Source organism: Onychomys torridus, chromosome 1 (assembly GCF_903995425.1).
Source record: "Onychomys torridus chromosome 1, mOncTor1.1, whole genome shotgun sequence".
Classification (NCBI taxonomy): domain Eukaryota; kingdom Metazoa; phylum Chordata; class Mammalia; order Rodentia; family Cricetidae; genus Onychomys; species Onychomys torridus.
In genome coordinates, this window is record NC_050443.1 from 137,221,762 (window position 1) to 137,245,717 (window position 23,956).

Sequence of the window (23,956 nt, forward strand, 5' to 3'; positions counted from 1 at the left end):
TTCCCCTCCTCCTCCTCCTTCTCCTCCTCCTCCTCCTTTTTCTGAGACAGGTTTCTTTGTGTATTCATTGCTGTCCTAGAACCCACTCTGTAGACCAGGCTGGCCTCCAGCTCACAGAGATCCCCTTGCCTTTACCTTCTAAGCACTGGGATTAAAGATGTTTACTGCTGCCCAGCTATTTCCTCTTTTTTTCTTATCAAAATGACTGAGCATGCCCAGAGAGTCTAAGTGTCTTTGTGTGTGGTTTTTTTTTTTTTTTTTTTTTGAGCTGAGGATCAAACCCAGGGCCTTAGCAAGTGCTCTACCACTGAGCTAAATCCCCAACCCGAGTCTAAGTGTCTTACATTTGCATTTTTTTGGGGGATGTCTTTGAGACAGGGTTTCTCTGTTTAGCAGCCCTGGCTGTCCTGGAACTTGCTTTGTAGACCAGGCTGGCCTCAAACTCACAGAGATCCACCTGTTTTTGCCTCCCGGGTGCTGGGATTCAAGGTTTGTGCCACCACTCCTGACTTAACATTTGCATTTTTATTCCTTAAGAGACTGGACAACTGTGTGTGACAACTGAGGAAAAGTTATCTTTCACTGATATCTTGAGATTCCAGTTTTTTTGAAATTCTGAGCCCTTGAGAACTTTAAAGAATGTAAGAAGAGACAGGAAGAGGCATGGCCTCACTTCAGTTTGCAACTTTCTTATATATGGGAGGTCACTGCTGTTGCCTCCAATCCCCCATTTGGCCATGTGAAACACACATAAATATATTGTTTATTTGCCCATGAGTTTATGCAATCTATAAATTCATTCTGAGATTCTTTTTTTTTTTTTTTTATTTTTTTTTGAGACAGGGTTTCTCTGTGTAGCTTTGTGCCTTTTCTGGATCTTGCTCTGTAGACCAGGCTGGCCTTGAACCCACAAAGATCTGCCTGCTTCTGCCTCCCAAGTGCTGGGATTAAAGGCGTGCGCCACCACCACCTGGCTCATTCTGAGGATTTTTTTTTTTTTAAGATTTATTTATTTATTATGTATACAGCATGTACACCTGCAGGCCAGAAGAGGGCACCGGATCTCATTACAGATGGTTGTGAGCCACCATGTGGTTGCTGGGAATTGAACTCAGGACCTCTGGGAGAGTAGTCAGTGCTCTTAACCTCTGAGCCATCTCTCCAGCCCCCATTCTAATATTTTTAATGCTTCCACCTAACAAATCAGCATGGGAAGATCTTTAATTTACACAGAAGAAATTGCATTTTAGTGATGCATGGGTTAATTTGGCTGACATTCCATTTTAGGGATGTTATAAAAATTACTAATATAAAAATGGCTCTCACCTTTACTATCAAAAAAGAGAAAAAAGAATAAAGTACTTTGATTTTTTTGTTCTGAATGTATTAATAAATTCTGCCTCCTGGAAAGAATATTTAATGGAAATTCAGTCAACATACCTCATGGTAGTAGTGTTGGTAGAACAGATACTAAATACTTGGATGTTTTGGGTATGGATGCTATTTTTTTCTGAGATTGTTCCTCCTGAGGGAGAATGCAAAGCATCCTTGCAGAGTTCACACAACACTTACACAACACTTCCCAGAGCTGATTCTCCCAAAGGAGTGGCCTTTCTTCCCTGAGCTAGCAGATGGTTTATATGTGAGATACATAGTTTGAATGAAGGAATTTCTCTAAGGGAAACGTCATATAGAATAAGCATCAAATATCACTCTAAAGTCTGAAATTATTATCATTTCATTAGAGCCATTCTTGTGGGTTCCTATAGATGGTGAATTCCAAGAAACACAAGATAATAGCCTCTTTAAGTAGAATCCTCAAAGACTGGCTTGTTCTCTCCTTCCCTTTCTCCCTCTGTGTCTGTGTGTATGTGTGTGTGCGCGCACGGTGTGTGTGTGTGTGTGTGTGTGTGTGTGTGTGTGTGTGTGTGTGTGTGTGCATGTGTGTGCACGTGCACTGTGTGAGTGTGCTTGTGGTGGCTGGAGGTTGATATTGGGCATCCGATTGCTCTCTGTCTTACAGATGGAGACAGGGTCTTTCCCTTGATCTCAGCGCTTGTTGATTCCACTAGTCTAGCTATGTAGATTGTCCCAGGGACTCCCTATCCTGCCTCCAGCATGCTGGCACTGTAGGTGAGTCACTTTTATGTGGGTGCTGGGGATTTGAACTTCAGACTTCACTGTTGCAAGGCAGGTACTTTACCAATGCACCTCTAGGCCAGACATTGCTCTTTTTTTTTCCCCCCTCTTTTAGAGGTGCTGGGTTTGGAATCTAGGGCCTTGCGCATGCTAGGCAAACTCCACCGCTGCTGACTTGTATCTGCAGTGCATAATGTCTCCCTTTAAAGTGGTTCATGATGAAGTTAGTAAACAAGGGCAGTGGAATGTGTTCAGTTAGACTGTGTCGATGCTGTGCCATGTGTAATGTAGAACAGGTGGAGCAAGTGGAGCAAGTCCCTTTCATTGGAGAAGTTTTTGTGAGCTTTGGGAAGGTATGAAAAAGTTTTGGGATGAAAATAAGTGATCTGTTCCTTTGTTTCCCTTTGCCCCAGTCATTTAGCCCCTCATATGTTAAAAGAAATGATTAGTGTTTAAAATGAAAAGATGTCTCTAAGATTCTGTCTTTTCAGACATTCCCCAGAGAGAATTTGTGTTCTGAAAATACTCCAAAACCTCAGGGCCTGGGAGCGTGGCTTGGTGGTAGGGCCCTGGTCTAGCACATGGGAGGTGTGGGTTCAATCACCAGCAATCACTCTAAAGAAAAATCAGTACTGTGAATCAGGACCATTCATGGGTGGTGGCTATTGCAAGGCCCGTCTCTAAATGTTTCTTTGTATTTCCCCATCTTTACCTCAGGTCTAAGATTGGATATAAAAGCTGATTTTAATTTAGAGTAAAGGAAATTGAGGCCACCACTGGTTCTGCTCTGCCTATTCCTCCTCCAAGGACAAATTGAAAAACAAACTTAAGTGCCCAATCTGGGGAGGCAACTGCTGCACCTTGTCCTTACTATGTGGCCCAGGCTGGCTTTGAACTATCCATCCTTCTGCCTCAGCCCCCCAAGTGCTGGGATTAGAGACTTTTGCTATAGTTTTGAGCTAAGACACAGGAGTTGCAGGAAAAAAAATTCTCTGTTCTTGTTATGTCACAGGTTTCCTGTTTATACCTTTGAAAGGAAAATTTTATGCAATGGTACCCAGAGGTCTGTTTTGAGTGTGTTCATTTCATTGTTGTTCATTCATCAACCCTTGGTTGGGGCCTAGAGCAACATAAATGACTGACATTGGGCCTATATCACCTGGACTTTAAGAAGAAAGTGGATGTGTAAGGCCATTACATCATATTATGAGGAGTCTTGTGGGGGAGATTTGGAGGTTCTCACATTGTTCTGTGGCAAAAATATAGCAGAGCTGCCAACAACGAAAAACTAATTTTAACCTTTGGTAGGGCTAATGATGATAGCTAAGCTTTATTGAGACCAAATAAGTCTTTGGAAAAAATCTAAGCTTTAAATGAACAGATCTTCCCAATATTTCTGTGAAGGAATGTTATTATAAACACTGTTTGTGCGACGATTGAACCCTGTGCTATGCATGCCTAGCTCATGCTCTACCACTGAGTTACATACCTGGATGGGCTGGTCTAGGCTGTCTTTTCATTTTTGCAAATGAGCAAACAGATAATGAAGAAATTGAGTGCTTTGGTCAGAAATTCTGATCACAGAGCTCTTATCTAGTCCTTAAAAAGAATAGGCTGAGGGGCTGAGAGGTGGCTGAGCAGTTTGGAGCATGGGCTGCTCTCAGAGAACCTGGATTTCATTCCCAGCACCCACACAGTTACTCACAACTCTCCATTGCTCCAGTTCCAGGGAATTGTGGGCCCTCTTCTGGCCTCTGGAGGCACCAGACACGCATGCATGCAGTGCACTTACATACACACAAGCAAAACACTCATACGCATAAAAAGTAAAATAAATACATCTTTGAAAAAAGGAACAGGCTGAGCTCAGCTTGATGTGTGTGTGTGTGTGTGTGTGTGTGTGTGTGTGTGTGTGTGTGTGTGTATGTATATATGCTCCTAAACTAGGGCCCTTCTTTGCATCCAGTTGGTTGTTTTGTTTATTTATTTACATACTTATATTTGGAGACAGCATCTTTTTGTGTTGCCCAGTCTGGGCTCAAATTCTTGGGGTCAGCTGATCCTCCTCCCTCAGCTTCTGAAGTAGCTGAGGCAATAATTGGATGCTATTGTAACTGGTTTGCAACTCTTTTATAGGCAATTGTGCATATGTGGTATTATTTCACTCTTTAGCCCCTCCCCCTTTATTCCACTTTTCTTGACATTAGGAATCATGTCTTATTTGTTACAGAATTCTCAGTATGCAAAGAGTTTTGAATTATTTAGTTGATTCAAATGTTTTGAAATTCAGAGTGAGAAATTCTCTGAGGACGTATTAATACCTTTGTAGCACTTTTACTGGCACTTTGGAAAAATTAGGTATTTAATATGTCTGTAGAGTAGCTAGGTAAACTTGCTAATGTTTTTAATAGGGATGAGCTTAATGATTCTAATGATTGTGACATTTCTTTTTATAATAAATACATCATGAGCTCATGTCCATTTAGTTAATTTTAAATTCTGTGATTTTGGATTTTTCTGGATTTTTCTGAGTGCTTTTTAATACATACAAATAGCTGTAGACTGTGAAAAAGGGACGGAAGGACTTAGGACCCAACTGTCCCCTCTCTCTTCTGATTACCATCTGGACTCTGTCATCTTGTGTTGTGTTTAGTCAGAAACACTTGGGTTTAGAGTTTGTATATTTAAAATAAAATTACTTCTATCACATTCTGTTATACTTTGAATGGATGTCTAAAGTTATATCCACACTTCTAATCTTACTCTATTTGGTATTAAAATATTTTCATATTGGGAGCTAGAGAGATGGCTCAGTGGTAAGAGCAGTTGGTGATCTTCCAGAGATTTAGGTTTGGTTCCCAGAACCCACATGGTGGCTCACAACACAAGTTCTAGAATCTAATGTCATCTTTTGGCTTTCTGGAGCAGTTAAGCATAAATGTAGTGCCTATACACATGTTCAGGCAAAATATGTTTACACATAAAAATTAACATCTTAAATGAATAAATAAAAATAAATCAAAGAGTATTTTTATACTATGACAAAACCAAACTTATCTGTTAGTTGGGCTCAATGGTAGTTCCTTGTCTTATGTTTGCAGACTTCTAATGCAGCCTGTAGAGGAGGTTGGCTATGACTTGAGTTTTGTAGAATGGAAAGTATTTTGTTAAAAGAGAGTGAGTCTCAAGTCTCCATGCAGGTTTTGTATCAAGGAGTAAAGTTGCCAATGGTAAACTGTGCTTACAGAATATCTAAGGAAATTGCCAAGATGCTAACTGTTCTTAGATGTGCTTTCCAGTCTTTTGACATCTTAGCCATGTTGGGATTTAATAAGTGATAAGGCCTCTTTGTCCTTGTGACTACAATTCTAGTGAATATTTTCATTCTTTTTACCAAAGTACCTCTATTTTCTTCATTTTTATTCTCATATTCTTGGCTTCTGTGCTATCAGTGTTTGTGAGAGCAACACCTTTGTCTCATACCTGAATACCTATGACAATGGAGCAGGGTTTTAGTTTGCCTTATGTAGAAAATTATATCTCTACTATTTTAATAGACGTTTAAAGAAAAAACTCATTGAGGTTGAATTAAGATCAATTAGGAAGGAGTTATGTCTAAATTTGGATTAGAAGATTTTGCAACTGTCTCCAGTATCCTGATATTATTAGGCTTGGCTTTTCTGATTGAATGATTCATTTCACATACCCCTGTTATCTCCTTAGAGAAAAACAGCAAACCTGTATATCTTTTCTTCCCCATTATATCAATAGTAAATCATAGTATTTGTTCTTCTTTTAAAAAAAGTATGGAGAACCTAATATTCATGTGTTATTTGGATTATGGCCCAAGATATGGAAGTAAATCTTAGCAGGTTTAAGGGAACATATCAGTTATGCTTTCCTAAGATCTTGTTCCTCAAGATGAGATTATTTTGGGTGAACATTTAGCTGTAGAATCTACTGAGTACTTAACCTGTTTTGGTTTGGTTTGTCTTGGTTGTGTGTGTGTGTGTGTGTGTGTGTGTGTGTGTGTTAATGAACAGTTGTCCATGAGGAGGGCTGAGACATTGGATGTCTTCCTGTATTGCTGAGTCAGCTAAATTAACTTTCCTATAGGTCCAGGGATCTTCTTTTTTCTACCTCCCCAGAGCACAATTACAGGTGCATGCTACCACATCTGGCTTTTATGTTGTTAGGGATCCGAACTCAGCTCCTCATGGTTGTGCAGCAAGCACTTTACTGAATGAACTGTGTCTCCAGCCCTGGTCATGGTATTTTAATGAACATCATTATATATATAAAATTCCTACCTGAATTACCATAGTTACACCACACTCTCATTTCATTAAAACAGAACACAAAATATTTTTCTTTGTTTCAGAAATCTTGGATTGAAGGGGTATTCTGCAAGAGAGAATGTAACAAATTCATACCCAGCTCAAAAGACCCTCACAGGTACAATTTTAAATTATATTTTTCCTTTTTACTTCAAGTGCTGTTTGAAGAAATTTAGAAATATCACTTATGTAGAGTGTTTAATGATATCTTGAAATGACAGTATTTTATCATTTCAATGTGTTTGTTCCTGTACTCCAAAGAAGCATGCCATGAAGATTGTAGAACATCTAGTAAGAGAAGGAACTGTCAGTTTCCTATGATAGCCCCAGTGCTTGTCACCAATATATTCCTGTTAAATGTCTGTTTAAAGAAGTAATCAACTCAAAAGAGCAAAAAAAAATTACATATAATAACAGCACTTACTTGTTGCACTGTGGTGGATTTCGCTCCACGTGGTACTGCAGTTCCCCTTGGAGGCAGGGCAGATGTCATAGGGTTATAAGGCTGTAACCCACCAAGTTAGGGCAGATGATTTTTACTGTCTCCATATTGACTATTCAAAATGCTGTGACTATTCTTTATCCCAACTAAAGTATCCTTGGGAAATGGTGACTGTTGAGGACACATCAGGGACATTGCAGAGATCCAAATGGGCCAGGAGACTTAGTTTGTGTTTGCTCCTGAGGCTTTGTGTTTACACATATTGCAGGCAGCAGGGCTGAGTTAGAGAACTCCACGTTCTGGACAACCCTATGGAAACTCTCCTTGTAGAACAAAGTTCAGCAAGGCAGCTGGAGAAATGGGGGAAGAAAGGTCTACGGAAAATTCCTCAGGGTAATAAGGTCTGTGAGTTAAGACTGGATGTCATTGCCCTGGTGGAAAATTGATAGGGAAATGTAGGTATTTTAATTAGGGGAGCTAAGTCTAGTTCAGATCCCCTTGAGCCATTGGCCTTACATTCATTTAAAGTTTAGATGTCATGAGCACATGCTTCTGAAGGAAAGCATGGTAAGGTCCTTTGGCAAGGACTAAAATGGTGTTCTTTGCCTTTGTTAAACATTGACTAGTCCCACCCTCACTGAATTACCTATGGTTGGTAAGCCCTGTGATTGGAAACTCTCATTTTACCTGTTTACAAAGTGTTTATAGGATGCCAAGGTAACACTGTTTTTTTTTTTTTTTTTCCATTCATCTTTTATGGGGTCATGTGACATGACACTCATTTTACTTCTTTAAATGGAAAGTCATCTTTATAATTACCTTGGACCTCAGGAAAAGTGACAAAATGCCAAGTGTGGTTAGCCCTAAGATGAAAGGAGAATGTTAAATCTGGAACAGAACTCAGTGTTTGAGCATGCATTTAGTGTGCATGGGGCCCTGCCATCAATTCCCAGAATCAGAGAAAAGAAAACTATTGGGCACATATTCAAGATAGGGTATCAGTATGCAGCCTGTCCTGGCCTTAAATCCACCATTCTCCTGCCTCAGCTTCCTGGGTACTGCAACCACAAACACGTGCCACTATACCTGACTCCACTGAACATAATCATATAAAAGATTCAAGACTTCCTACATTTTATGGAGAAAAAAAATCAGTCTCTATGTGTGATTACAAAAAATTTAATAGATGACCATGATCATTCCTCTTATATTGTCTGTTTTCTTGGGTTCTAGTAAGATTCTCAAGAAAAACAGCTTTTGTATGTTTTTGTCATGAAGTAGTGTATCTGTCACCTCTTCACCCTTGTCATGAAATACCTGACACAGTAGGGAGGAGGGACTTGTTTTGACCTTCAACCCTGGAAGGTCTCACTCAGCACAACTTGTAGGATAGACCACTTTGTCTCTGTGTGTGGCGGGATCTTGTTGACATATTTCACACCAGGAAACAGAAACTGTGATTAGAGTGAGTGGTAAGTCATGACCTTCAGGGGCCTTCCATCAAGTGAAATATTCCTGCCAGTCAGGCTCCACCTCCTAAAGGCTGTCCACCTTCACACAGCACCACAAACTGTGGGGTGGACATCAAACATTCAAACATTAACCTGGGGTGGGGGTGGAAACAGATTCAAACTGTAAGACTAGGATTTCACTATTTTTTTTTACCAATACAAATTTCTCTCTTCTATTAAATCTTATTTAAGCTACTAATAAGAAAACAAATCTAATAGGCTTGATCATAACTTCTCTTTTTTCCTTCTTATTTTTAAGAAAAGACACAAAGGTTAGTACAGGAAAAAATGAAGGTTAGAATGCCAGGTTTTAAACAGCTTAGAATGATCATTGTTTTATGAACAGTGTCTTTCTTTCTTGTTGAATAATTACTGTTTTTAAACATTACTTTACACTGACCATATGATCATTCATGAATAAATCCTGGAAGTTTTTCTGAAAAAGACAAAAACTAATGAGGAAAAGAATTATACTCATATTAAGTCCCAAATAATTTTACAAATTCAATAAAGCACTCATCAAAATCATGAAAGATTTTTTTAAGAGATTTGAAAAAATTCCTAGGGATATGGATGTGTCTAGAAAAGTAAAACAATTTTAATCCTTCTTTTTAATTCATTCATTTATTATTTATTTATTTATTTATTTGACACTAGAGGTAGAATATAGGACTTCACATACCTCCCAGCCAAGAAAAGTAGACCAGTATTTAAAAGAAGACTAAAACATGGAAGACTTACCTTTGAGATGTCACAGTGCATTACTAAGCAGCAGTGATGAGGACTGAGTCCAGAGCTCTGTGCCAGAGCCTAGAATGTGCAAGGCTTTGGATTCCTTCCTCAGCACTATGCCAAACAAATAAACCAAAGCAAACCAAACAAAGCCAAATTAAACAAACCAAACCAAACCAAACTAAGACAACTAAACTAAACAAAATCAAAGCAAGCCAGATTAAACTAACAAAATCAACCAAACCAAACTAACTAAACCAACCAAACTAAACCAAGCCAAACCAACCAATAAAAGCAACTAAACTAACCAAACAAACAAATAAAAAAATACTCCAACAAAACAGTGTTATGAAACAGAGTGACATTAGGCACTCCTGTCTAATGGTGGATCAATTGATACTATTTTACTCTCTCTCTCTCTCTCTCTCTCTCTCTCTCTCTCTCTCTCTCTCTCACACACACACACACACACACACACACACACACACACACACACACTGAGACAGTGTCTCTTGCAGCCCAGGATGATCTGGAACTCAGGATGTCACAGAGTATGACCTTGAACTTCTGATCTTACTCATTCCACCTCTGGAGTGTAGGAATTATAGGTGTGTTCCTTCATACCCAGTTTATAAGGAACTATGGATAGAATCCAAGACCTCTTTTGTGTGCTAGGCCAGCTGAGGGAGCTACACCACTGGTCCTGTTTTATGACTTTAAAATATGTTTTATTATTTGATTTCCTAGAGTTCTGTGTTATCTTCATTGTCTAGTAATTATAATAACAATGATATCAACAGTAATCACAATACCTACCTATAATGGTTAGCCTCCATCACCAGCTTGACTGGATTAAGAATCACCTACTGAATTAATGAGGCACACTTCTAGGTGTGTTTATGAGAGTGTTCCCAGAGAAATTTAACTGAGGAGGAAAGACCCACCCGGAACAGGGTTAGTACATTTCCCATAGGCTGATCCCAGGATGAATAAGAGAGGAAAGGTTGTGAACCAGCATTCCTCTTTCTGGTGCCTGATTGCTGATGCAGTGTGAGCAGTTGCCTCTCACTCCTACCTTCATGACTTCCCACCTCAATGGACTGCATCACCTCAAACTGTGAGCCAAAATAAACCCTTCCTTTCTTAAATTGCTTCTATCGGGGATTTCATCACAGTGGTGAGAAAAGTAACTAATGTACTTTTACTCCATGTACTGTAATATACCAGGGGGCATGAGCTACTTCAGATCTGTTAACATAATCCTTCTTATCACCTTATGGGGGTCATAAAGAGTTTGAAATTATTTCTAAGTGTGATTATCTAGGGCTTGGAAGAATCACTGAATCAATGATCCTCAAATCTAGGTATTTTGGTTTCATAGTCCATGGTTTCTATAGTATAATTATACATAGGAGATGATATGGAAAGTAAATGATGGATGAATATTTGGCAAATTCCAATTTTCAGACCATGGAAAATGATAAATATTTACTAGATCAGCATTAAGTTTTTATCACACATGTTGGTAAACTAACAATACTTTTATTTCTTTAATTCAGATGCACTCAAGGCTGCCAAGTCTGCCAGAATTTAGTCAGGTGAGGCTTGACAAATCAGCTTCTTTTCCTTTTAAGGTGGTGTGTTGAAAAGTGCTTGGCAGAGTTTCTTCAGATCCCCAGTTTTTCCTTCCTTCCTTCCTTCCTTCCTTCCTTCCTTCCTTCCTTCCTTCCTTCCTTCCTTCCTTCGTTCTTTCCTTCCTTCCCTCCCTCCCTCCCTCCTTCCTTCCTTCCTTCCTTCCTTCCTTTCTTTCTTTCTCTCTCCCTCTTCCTTCCTTTTTTGTTCCTTCCTTCCTTCCTTCCTTCCTTCCTTCCTTCCTTCCTTCCTTCCTTTCTTTCTTTCTTTTTCTTTTTTTTGGAGTTTCTAGCAGGGGAGCTCAACTTCTTGTAAATCTTAGACTAGGCAACTGTCTCCTTCATCTGGGAAGTTTGTCTGCTTCAGTGGAGCACAAAGCTTTGGGAGGGACACCAATGGAACATTGGGGGAGAAACTGGACACTCTTGAAGTGGTCTGGATCAGGGGAAACAGCTCTGTTGATTGATGGGTATCAGAAGTTGAATGGACTCAGATTAAGGCACCTGTTAGTTTCTCTGAAAAAGATGGAGGTATAAGGTGTGTGTGTGTGTGTGTGTGTGTGTGTGTGTGTGTGTGTGTGTTCATTCTTCTCTTGTTTGCTTGAGCATGATACTTGAAACTACTAGAAGTCCTGAGTTATTGAGACATGCAAACATCTTAGGATATTTGACAAGAGCTTTTACCACCTAAAACATGTATGAAACATTGTATTTTATTTTGCTTTCACATTGTATTTGGATAAGATGTAATTCTGCATTGCATATGCAAGTGAGGTATTTGACATGTGAGTTGCACCTATTGCATTTGCATAAAAACAGACCAAACACTCACACTGCACAATAAAGTAAACTTTGTAGTGCTGTACACATTTTTTTTTTTTTTTTGAGCTGAGGATTGAACCCAGGGCCTTGTGCTTGCTAGGCAAGTGCTCTGCCACTGAGCTAAAATCCCCAAACCTGCTGTACACATTTAACAGTGATGCACATTTTAAAGTAGGTGTCATTAAGTGGGTTTACCCTTCCTTTTTGTCAGTGGAGCAACATAAAATTTTCTTAATTCTGATCATATCCTAAAGCTTGTGAGTTTAACCAATGTTAACTTTAACTTTCATATTATTTGATTTTTATATTTTTAAATTTTGAGGTAGAGTCTTGGAGTCATGTTAAATTGCCTAGGGTGGACTCCCATTTCTAATTCTCTGGTCTCAGTCTAACTAGTAGCTGAGATTGTAGGTGGCCATCACCACACTTGACCTACTGGCTTTTTTTTTTTTTTTTAACATAGTCTCCTGTAGTTTAGGCTATTCTTAAACTTGTCAGGTAGCTAAGGATAAACTTGAACTTTTGATTCTCCACCTTTATAGTGCTAAAATTATTAGTGTATACACCATGCCTGATTTTTGTAGTGCTGGAGATCAAACCAGGGCCTCTTTCATACTAAGGCAAACACTCTACCAATGGAGTGACTGTTTAGCTCTATATTTGCATTCTTATTGGTGAAAGTTCAGGTTACTTAGTCATTTATAGTATTTTAAAATTATGAACAGAAAAATGATGAACAATATGGTACACTTGTAATTTCACTTTTATCCTGACTAATTTTTTTTTTTTTTCCGAGACAGTGTTTCTCTGTGTAGCTTTCCACCTTTCCTGGAACTCACTTGGTAGCCCAGGCTGGCCTCAAACTCACAGAGATCCAACTGCCTCTGCCTCCCGAGTGCTGGGATTAAAGGCGTGCACTACCACCGCCCGGCTCCTGACTAATATTTACTATGTGGATTGATAGGAACATATAATATTATTTATAAGTGAATATACATATATTGGAATCCATGCTAAACATTTCTGCCTTTGATAGAGTGGACTTTACATGTTTTACTCTACACCACATCATTAAACATTTTGGGTTATGCATGCCAATATATATGTTATAGGCGTGCTTATTTACAAATTATATAAACATATACTACTATATTAAGAAAGTAAAGAGTTATAAAGTGAAGGGAAAAGATAGATGAAAAACACTGAGGCACTTTATCAATAGAAAAGCTTTTGTTTCCCTCACTCCCAACTACTTTTATTTAAAGGAAGTAGAGTCATATCTGATGGCACCTGACTGTAGTCTAACTACATAGGAGGCTGGGGCAGAAGCATCATTTGAATCTAGAACTTGTAGTTCAAGACTAGCCTGAGCATCCTGGTGATATTCCATCTAAAAAAAACTTGGTATCAGGGAAACTCCCAGGAATCCACAAGGATGATCCCAGCTAAGACTCCTAGCAATAGTGGAGAGGGTGCCTGAACTGGCCATCTTCTGTAATCAGATTGCTATCTACCCTAATTGTCATCATAGAACTGGGCCGAGCTCCAGGAGTCCAGCTGAAGAGAGGGAAGAGGGAGTGTATGAGCAAGGCGAGGTCAAGATCGTACTGACCTAGGCCCTCTGCATATGGGTGACAGCTGTGTAGCTTGGTCTGTTTGTGGGTCCCCTAGCAATAGGACCAGGAGCTGTCCCTGGAGCATGAGCTGGACTTTTGGAACCTACTCCCTATGGTGGGATGCCTTGCTCAGTCTTGATGTAGGGGGGAGGAGCTTGGTCCTGCCTCAACTTGACATGCCATGCTTTGTTGACTGTCATGGGAGGCCTTACCCTTTCTGAATGAAGATAGAGGAAGAGTGGATGGGGGAGGGAATGGGAGGAGAAGAGGGAGGGGAAACTGTGGTTGGTATGTAACAGAAATGAAAAAAATTAATAAAAAGGCCAAAAGAATAAACAAAACATCAGAAAATAGAGAGAGATGATGTAAATTCCAATTATATGTATTTATGATCTTCTTTCATGACATGGCCAACAGAGTGTATATCAGTGTTAAGAAGAAGCAGGGCCTAGTGAGATGGCTTGCTGGGTAAAGGTGCTCACTTCCAAGTCTGGTGAACTGAACATGAAAATTTAAGAGTTATCAATACATGACATCTATACATCGATCTGAGGATTGCAAATATTGTACCAGTTTTCTATTCTGAGTGACTGTTTTCCTGAATTTAGGTGTTACTGTGGCCGACTGATTCATGAACATCATGGGCTAGATTATGCCTGGAGCCTCTCAGCTGTTGAAGGCGGTGGAAATGAACAATGGTCTGTTGAGAAGCACACAGTGAAAAGCCCTACAGATACCTTTGGCACCATTAATTTCCAAGATGGAGAACATATCTACCACTCCAAGGTCTGCTTATAACCCAAACTATTTCACTAGTTTTGAGTAGAAAAGCCCTTATAGGTGGACTTCTAAGGAGAGAGAGCCACATGGTGTGGATTTATTGCAAAGGGATCCATGTTATTGATCTGTTGTCAAATCTAGCTGGGTCCTCGCATCCCTTAGGTATGAGGCATATTATCTGCATCTCAGGTGTAGGACTAGGTCCAGATGGGTGAACAGATGACAGTCTAAGTAGACTATAGCAGCAGTGGGGGCTGATATGAGCTGAAGCTCTTGGGGAAGTTACAAGTTCCCTGCCTGTTAGTCCCTTGACACACACTGAGGGTGGCCAGATGACATATCAGTGGGGTTCATTTATCATTTTATTGTTAGGTGTTTCTGCATTGTGAGGTCCAGGGGAGGGTATTGTACCCTTTCTTCAGTATACTGTCTCTAATAGTGCTCAAAATTAGTTTTCTTGAATGACTGTATTCCAGCTATGTGCTCATGTGGCCTTGGTGAACTTTACAAATTTATAGAGTAGCACCTTTTTAAACTTTAGGGTTATTTGTCAGTGTGTTCCTTGTGGGTGGTGCCAGGGAGATGGTGCTGTTTATGTGGCCACCAAGGTGCAGAGTCTGCATTTGCAGGCCAAGTGGAGTCAACTAATGCTTGTAAAGTGGAGTCTCTCAGGGCAAGGTGCAGCCCATAACACTGCAGTTTTACACAACGGGCAGTGACTTTGGGCATGTCACAGCCTGATGTTAGCAGCAGCCCGGGAGAAACAGGGAATATGGACAAGGGTAACAGTACCCCCAGTGACCTAACTTCTTCCCATTAGGCCCCACCATCTACAGCTTCTACGCTGTCCCATTAATGCCATAGGCTGGTGAGTAGGCGTTTAAAGGGACGCTTTTGGGGACACAGCAGATCTAAACTGCAGCATACAGTGCTAGCAGGTCAGCTGTCCCTCGGGTGTACTTTTCTGAGAGCAGTCATCGCCTTCTGTGTTATTAGCACCTGATTCCCCAAGTGGAGCAACCTCAGGAAAGCCGAGGGCCAGACAAGCTCTGGAGGTGACTATCAGAAGGCAGCTTTAATAAGGCTGCAGTGCAGCTCTACAGGAGTCTACATTTAGAGTTATTCATCACCTTGCATTTAATTGCCCGTGCTTATTTCTGTTTTAGTTGGCAGAAAAATCCCCCTTATTTCCTGATCCCCGTTGGAGCCTGATTGTTAGAGAACCCTGTGTGCAGTTTCACACTCTTTTCTTTTGCTGTTTTGTTTGTTTGTTTTGGGTTTTCAAGACAGGGTTTCTCTGTATAACAACCCTAGCTGCCCTGGAACTCACTTTGTAGACCAGGCTGGCCTTGAATTCAGAGAAGTCTGCCTACCTTACCCTCCCAAGTGCTGGGATTAAAGATGTGCACCACTACCACCACCTGGCTTGCTGTTTTTTTTTTTTTTTTTTAAAGACATTTATGTATTTATTTTCTTATTATGTATTTGTGTGTGTGTGTCTTTGTGAGTGTATGGTATATATGTGGGGTGCTGGTGGAGGGCAGAAGAGGCCACTGGGTGCCCTGGGGCTAGAGTTATAGGTTGTTGTAAACCACTTAATGTAGGTGCTAAGAACTGTACTTGAGTCCTCTGGAAGAACAGCAAATGCTCTTTACCACCGAGCACTCCCCTCTCCTCCCTCTCTCTCTATGTCTGTCTTTATTTCATTGTTAATGTTTGTTTGTTGCAGTACTGGGAATAGAATCCAGGACCTTCTATGTGCAAGCCAAATACTCTTATTATTATACCATGATCCCAGATATTGTTTATTCTTATCCACCTTTATTTATTTCTTTTTGTGTGCATTTGCTACTTATTGTGTGCCTATACACTCCTTATCGTCCAAAAAGAATAGGTTTTCTGTATTAACATTGTTTGATATTTGGGGAGGGCAATAGGAAATAAACATACACTTCTCACAAAAGCGGAGGATGCTATGTGAACAGGTTCTCTGAGCGAATGAAAAAGATAACCCTTTCTGTGTCAGTGAGAGGACACAGTCTGCAGTGAGAAAGGCATTCAAAAGTAGAGAACAGGCTTGGGTGTGAAGCTGAGATCTGAAGATGAACAAGGTGAATGGGTCCAATGAAGCCACTGCTTGGCTTGTACAAAGGTCAGAGAACAGTCAGGAAAATTAAAAATGTAGCTAAACTTATCTTCTGACACTTAGCTGGCTTTTTTTTCTTTAAATTTGTTTTTATTTTATGTGTATGGATGGTTTGTCTGCATGTATGTCTGTGCACCACATGTGTGTCTGGTGCTCATGAAGGTGGGAAGAGAACATTAGATCTCCTGGAACTGGAGATCTCCTGTCACTCTCCATTTGGGTGCTAGGAATTGAACCTCCACCCTCTGGAAGAGCAGCCAGCAAACACTGAGCCATATCTTCAGCTTGACAGCCAGCTTGTGTTACACTCAGCTTCCAGCTGTCATTACAGCTTGTGTATCTGAATGCATCTTACTCCATGTCTCAGCAGAGGAGGGCTCTCCGGGCTTCCTCTGTCCTTCAGGTTCATGTTGAGCAGCAGCACCACAGCTTGAGAGAGACCGTCTTTAGTTTCCCTCTGTTGTGGTTTCCTTCCCAGAGTCTCTCCCCCACACCCCACACCACACCTCATTCTTCAAAGGATCTGAGCGAGTCTGCCTATTAGGTTCAGTCTGGGAAGTGAGTTACTTATAATGGAAATAGAAGAGATGTTCAGTTGGCCTTCAGGTGGAAAAGCCAGTGCTAATAACTTAGTTCTTTGAGGGTGTTTCTTCAAAGAGCAGTATCTTCTAGTATGGGGAAGACTTAGAGTTGAAGACAGGTTTACTTGAGAGAAGAGCTGGGCACAAGCAGGTGAATGGAACCCAGGCTCCACCTTTGCCTGTACTCACCCAGTACTCTCAGCCACAAAACCATCTCCTAAGGGTCTGTTTGTGTTTGTCCTGCTTCTGTAGTGTGCTGTAAAGCCTGGCAGCTCAGTGGCATCTCTCATACATGGAACCATGCATGATCTTCCTTCTATTCTTCCTATTACGTATGTGTTTTAATAGTGGTACAGCCCCGGTGGTCAGAAATTCTGTTATTTTAATTATGAACTGAAGTGGTCCTATATTAACAAGTTCAAAGATGAATAGCAAACTACTTTGTTATCATCATTTTAGAGGGTACTGTGATAACTTACACTTGCTTGTATGGAGAGTTCCACCCATGCTTTCTTTTGGCACAGACCTGTAATTCATGGTTTCCTAATGCCCCCTGTTTTGTTTTGTTTTTTTGTTTTTGTTTTTTTCATAATCCTGGCTTATTTCTGCTGTTGGTTGGGCTTCTGTTTGAGGTACTTGAACTCACCTCACTGTGCAGAACGTAAGTGGCCTGTAGCCAGTTGTACCCTGTAATGTCAGACCAGCTGCAATGACTCAGTGGCTCTCTCCTAGGTGTGACCTCACTGGTCTTTTTTTTTTTTTTTGGCCAGCAGAGATCAGTGTACTTATTTTCTAAGGAAAATTTTCTCAGTGGGATAATGGTATGCAAAGAAATTGTTGGTAGGTAAATTAAAAACATGATATATATGCTCATGCTCCTGAATTTTTAAAGTGTCTGCAAATATATAAAAGAGATCAAGTAAATGCAAAGTCATGGTATTTATGAAAACTCACATTTCATCTCCTTTGTAAAGCTCTCTTCCAATGGCTTTACTGATGTTCTGATGAAGTATTTTTGCCTTATCTCCTTCTTCTTACGAACCATGGAGGCCAAACCTCCAAACAGAGGAAGTTACCCTATAGTGATTTATAATTCCCAGAAGGAAGTTGGAGGGAGTATGGAACTCTTCAAAGAAAATATTTCCATTAGGTGAAGGTAAACTTCCAGAGACCCTGAACACTTCTGGCCAGGCTGTGGCCACCCTGGTGGCTCTGCTGTATGTTCATCTTTTTCTCTACTGACTTGTATGTTTCATTGTGTTCTCTCCATGGGTCTGTACTGCCCTGCCAGTACATTAGAACTTCATATGATACAAAATCGGATCACCTGTTGCATTTAATGTTGAAAGAATGGAATATGGAGCTGCCAAAGCTTGTGATCTCTGTCCATGGGGGTATCCAGAACTTCAAGATGTCCTCTAACCTCAAAGAAGCCTTCAGCCAGGGTCTGGTCAAAGCTGCAGAGACCACAGGAGCATGGATAATTACAGAAGGCATAAACTCAGGTAAAGCTCACGCTTGACTCCCCCCCCCCCCTTTCCCTATCTAAGCATGATAACCTGCTATCAAATTCCTTCTCTGTGGCACTCGAAGATATGGTGATGTTAGGGAGAAAGACAAATCAAACCAAGCCAAAAAACCCACCCCCCATACCGCCATATGGTGGTCTCTGAACCTCATGTCTTTTTATCAGAGTTAATCTGCAGGGTATTTTACGGGCACATTGGAGAATATTTGAATGCTCATGATGTCAAGCAGTGCATGGAACATTCTAGCCAGGCAAGAGTAGTGACTGTATTAGAAACTGGTCAAGGAAGGGGAGAATTACTCAGGTCCTGAGGGAGAGAGATTAAGAGAGGAGAGAGATAGGCAAGAAGCCAGCATCTAGCTCTGCTGTGCTAGGAGCCTACCTTCCTTAAGAATGACTTTTTTCATATGGTCATCTACTTGTCTGTGAGAGTCATTGTTCTTAATCTGTGCGCTGAAATTTGACTTCTGCTCTGGTTGTTTCATAGGAGTGTCCAAGCATGTTGGCGATGCCCTAAAAGCCCATTCCTCTAAGTCTTTGAGGAAAATCTGGACAGTTGGAATCCTTCCTTGGGGTGTCATTGAGAACCAGAGAGAACTAGTTGGAAAAGATGTGAGTAGACAATCCTTTCATAACAAAGGAGAATGAAATGTATCTGAACTGTCTTTACAATGTACCCAAACATCTGATAAGACACCTCAAATGTGATAAATCCCAAATTAACATTTGCCTTCCTATTACATCTGTCACCCCCTCTGACAAAATGCCAATTCTGTCTTGCAACTGCCTAAGCCAAAAACCTTGGTTTAAGTTTGGAGTGACCCCTTTTGTGTTATGCCTCAAACCAGTAAACTCTCAGCCCTACCTTCAGAATGTAACCAGAATATGCATTTTTCATTTTCTGTCCCCCATCATTGAAGCTAGTCCAAATGGCCAAGCTCTGACACCCAAATGCTTGGATGAGTTTTCCACCCTCTCACTCTTGTGTTCTGTTGTAGTCTAGCCTCAATACAATAGCAGAATAATTCTTATAAAATAGAAATTGAACCATGCTCTTCTCTATGAAATTCTTCAGTGGATCCATCCTTCACACAACCAATGTATAGAGCCTTGCAGTGTTTTACGTGGAGTACAAATCACATTGTTAAGTTGGCCCTTTCTACTTATTTTCTCCCAGCTTATACTCTGCTCTGCTTCATTCATTACTCTGTATTGATTATTTGTGTGTGTGTAAGAATATGTGTATGTGTGTAAGAATATGTGTATGTATAGAATGTGTGCGTGTGTGTGTGTAAGGTTGGGGGTTTAGCTCAGTGGTAGAGCACTTGTCTAGCAAGCACAAGGCCCTGAGTTTGATCCTCAGCTCAAAAAAAATAAAGAATATGTGTGTATAAAAATGTTGTGTGTAAGAATATGTGTAGGTGTATGTAGAAATGTGAATACGTGTGTGTAAGAATATGTGTATGTGTGTGTAGAATATGTGTATGTGAAAACATTTGTGTGTAACAATGTGTGTGTGTAAGAATACATGTGAATGTGTATGTGTGTGTGTGTGTGTGTGTGTGTGTGTGTGTGTTGTGTTTATGTGTGTGTGTGGTATGGTATGTGCAGATAGGTCCACATGTATATGTGTAGACTTGTGTGGAGCCAGAACATAATCTTGGTATTGTTTCTCAGGTGCCCACATGCTTCCTCACTTTTCTTTTGAGACAGGGTTCCTTACTGGCCTGGAGCTCACTGAGGGGGCTAGGCTGGCCAGTCAATGAACCCCAGGGATATGAAAATTCTGTCTCCCTAGCGCTGGCAATACAAACATGTACACATATAACATCATACTTGACTCTTGTTCCACCTCCCCAAGCCCTACCTTTTTTTTTTTTTTTAAACTGTGCATTCTGGGGATTGAATTTGGGTCCTCATAGGTTCTTTGCCATCTGAACCATCTCCCCAGATCCATGTCTGTTTTTGTCTTTGTCTGTTGAAAGGGAATGGAATGTCTAAACTTATTTATAAAGTACATGTGTTTTTGTTGTTGTTGAAATTTATAATGCATTAGAAAAAGATATAAGGAGATAATTATTGATAATATTTAGTATGTTATCATTTTAGAATTTGGTTACATATTTGCATATATGTAGAGTTAAAATGCTTGTGTGTGTGTGTGTGTGTGTGTGTGTGTGTGTGTGTGTGTGTGTGGTGTATGAGTCTGTGCACATGTGTGCACTTGTGTGTACATGTGCATTGCCCACAGGCACGTCTGTGGAGGTCAGAGGTCAACACCAAATGCCTTCTATTGCTTTTTATCTTAATTTCTGAGAGTCACTTGCTGAACCCAGGACTTTCTGTTTGGCTGGTCTGGCTGTCCTGTGAGCCCTCAGAATTTTCCCATTGTCCCCACAGCACTAGTGATGAAGATACACATATCCTGCCTGGCTTTTGATGTGGGTACTGGGCACTATGAGTCTGATATTTGTTGTTTGACTATTTAACAGTTATTTCATGTCAGTTAATGTAGACTAGTCATGGTTTACTTGACTTTTATTTTGGAAAGCCCACATATTTAAAAGTGGTGAGGCTTGAGTACCATTCTTGTGTACCATTTTTCAGCTTTAACAGCTACTAATTTGTTGTCAAATTTTGTTTCATTTATTCTTTTATCCATTTCCAAATAATGATGTTCATTGTTTTGAAACAAATTCCAGACATCAAATAACTGTATCTTCAAAATAATTATTTAAAAAGTCTCCTTTTTAATCAACTCACAAAGTAGTAGTTTCCACAGGACTTTTTCCACACATCCTAAGTTTTATTGACTTTCTCATCTCTTCTTTCTATTCTCCTTCCTTAATTCCAGACTGAATCTTTACATCTCCAGAATCCCTTCCTCTGCTTTCATATCACATGTGTTCTAGTATCCATCCCCTGCCATGCCTTGCCCATCTCATGTCCATTTTCTTGGTCCCTTGTTTCTATAGATATTCACTCCAGATTAAGCAAAGAAATCTAAAAAAGTGAAGGTATATATAAATGAAAGCCTGAGTTGGACATCTTTTATTTTTATACTTTCTAATATAATGATTAAAGTTGCTATAATTACTTATGTGACCTTTGCATATATTTGTCAGATTCCGTGCTTTTAGTAGTATGGAATATAATATCCATGGTTTTGTAGAAAATTAATGACAAAGTCTGTCTTAAAATAGAGGTTTTGTTTTTGTTTTTGTCCAAACTCCTTCCAAATGTAGTATGATCCCATGCAGAAAACAGATTATTAATATGTGATCTAGGTACCATTCATAAAATCTATTACTACCACCACCACCACCACCACCACCACCACCACCACCATCACCACCACCACCATCACCACCACCGGCGCGCCTTAATCAGAAACAAATGACCACAAACACTAGAAAAGATGTGGGGGAGGGGGATCCTTTTCCACTGCTCGTAGGAACGTAACTGGGGTAGCCACTGTGGAAATGGATGTGGAAGTTGCTCAAAGGCTTTTGTTAAAAACAGAACTTCTATATGATCCAACAATATCACTTCTGGACATATACCCAAAGGATTTACATACTATTCACAGAGGTACCTACACATCTACACTTGTTGCTACTCTAGTCACAACATCGAGGAAATGGATTCAGCCTATTGGCCATCAACGAATGAAGGCATAGTAAAACTGCCATGTGTATACATAATGGAATTTTATTCATCTGTGAAGAAAAATGAAGTTTGTGGGGAAATATATGGAACTGAAGAAAAATTAGACTGACTGAAGTAACCCAGACCTAAAAAGATAAATACTGCATGTTCTCTCTCATTTGCAGATCCTAGCTTCAAATTTTTTGTGGGTTTTTTTAAAAGCTGAAAATGATGTTGTTTATTGAAATTTTGATACTAAGTCAATGTTCAATCCCTTTATCAAACTCAGAAAATTTCAGTTATGAGTAATAAGTCTTAAGCACTTAAATATCTCTTAGTATGAAAAACTGAATAATTATTTGCTATACTTATGCTAACTAAAGAATTCTGTTGCATGTTTAAATGAAATAGAAGTCTGTTTCTAGCTCTAGGGTGTGCAAGTTCATACACACACACACACACACATATACACACACATACACACACAAACACACACTGTACAGTTAAAGTCCAGCTCTGTGAGTGTGACAATTAACTTCAATGATTCATGTCTCTATTTTGTTAACTAACACATGCAGATAAACACAGCAACAAAATTCTTTAGTATTCATAGATGAATCAAATTCCATTATGTATACACATGGCAGTTTTACTATGCCTTCATTCATTGATGGCTAATAGGCTGAATCCATTTCCTCGATGTTGTGACTAGAGTAGCAACAAGTGTAGATGTGTAGGTACCTCTGTGAATAGTATGTAAATCCTTTGGGTATATGTCCAGAAGTGATATTGTTGGATCATATAGAAGTTCTATTTTTAACAAAAGCCTTTGAGCAACTTCCACATCCATTTCCACAGTGGCTACCCCAGTTACGTTCCTACGAGCAGTGGAAAAGGATCCCCCTCCCCCACATCTTTTCTAGTGTTTGTGGTCATTTGTTTTCTTGATGATACGATAGCCATTCTGACTAAGGTGGGATGGAATCTCAAAGTCGTTTTGATGCATTGCCCTGATGGCTAAGGATGTTGATAACTTTAAAAATATTTATGTTAGTCCATACGTCTTTTTACAACAATTCATTGTTCAGTTCCTTGGCCCATATTTGATTGGGTTCTTTGGCTTTTGATGTTAGTTTGTTAAATTCTTGGCATGTTCCAGATATTAATCCTATTAGTTAATATTAATGTGTAGGTGGTAAAGGCTTTGTCCCATTTTATATTGTCTCTTCACTTGAATAATAGTCTCTTTTGCTGTATAGAAACTTCTAAATTTCATGAAGTCCTGTTTGTCAGTCATTGGTATATTTTCCTGAGTGGCTGGAGTTCTGTTCAGAAAGTCCTCCTCTTGTTTATACCTTAACGCAGTCTTCATACATTTTTTTTTCCTCTAGAAGAATCTGAGTTTCAGGACTTACATTAACATATTTCTAAAATACATGGGCAATTTAAGCACATCTCATTATAATACTGTTAATGTGCCCCACAATTAACAGTAATTCTTGAGTATCCTTTACTTTGCAATGTAGTCAAGTTTTTCATTGTTTCATAATTTAAAAGTTTTGATTAGTCTGTAATGATTGTACAAAGTGATGGACTTCATCATGACATCTTCGCACATGCATGTAATGTATTTTGCTTAGCTCTGTCTCCCTTTGTCACTTGTCCCCCACTCCTCTTGCCACATTTCCTCTTCCTCTTCCTAAAGAGTCTCCTTCTACTTTAATGTCTTAAAAGTCTAAATTCAATATAGTTTCATAATTTAAAAATTTGATTTTATTAACCAACAATGTTTCACATATTGTGATAGACCAGTACATCTTTTGATTTTCAATTTTCCTCATTGACCTACTTATAATCAATTATCTGCCCCTCCTATTGGTTGAAGAAATGGAACTATTTACCACAGAGTTTCCCACAGTTTGGATTTCCCAGGTTTAACGTATTGAAGCAGGTCTAGCATGGTTTCTATCTCTTGTCTTTCTTCTCAATTACTAGTTTGATCTACAAATGGGATCATATTCTGATTTTTTTGTATGTAAATTA

At 39.6% G+C, this 23,956-nt stretch overlaps 1 protein-coding gene across 1 annotated transcript in view; it reads left to right on the top strand.

The window, feature by feature from the left end:
- Nucleotides 1-2,357: 2,357 nt before the first annotated feature.
- The window catches only part of Trpm6 (transient receptor potential cation channel subfamily M member 6), a 128,431-nt gene continuing 106,832 nt past the window's right edge, over nt 2,358-23,956 (top strand). The window contains exons 1-6 of the mRNA XM_036178615.1: nt 2,358-2,492; nt 6,521-6,594; nt 10,721-10,759; nt 13,839-14,016; nt 18,029-18,242; nt 18,753-18,877. Of these exons, the coding sequence (XP_036034508.1) occupies nt 2,358-2,492; nt 6,521-6,594; nt 10,721-10,759; nt 13,839-14,016; nt 18,029-18,242; nt 18,753-18,877 (765 nt within the window). The remainder of the gene's footprint in view (nt 2,493-6,520; nt 6,595-10,720; nt 10,760-13,838; nt 14,017-18,028; nt 18,243-18,752; nt 18,878-23,956) is intronic.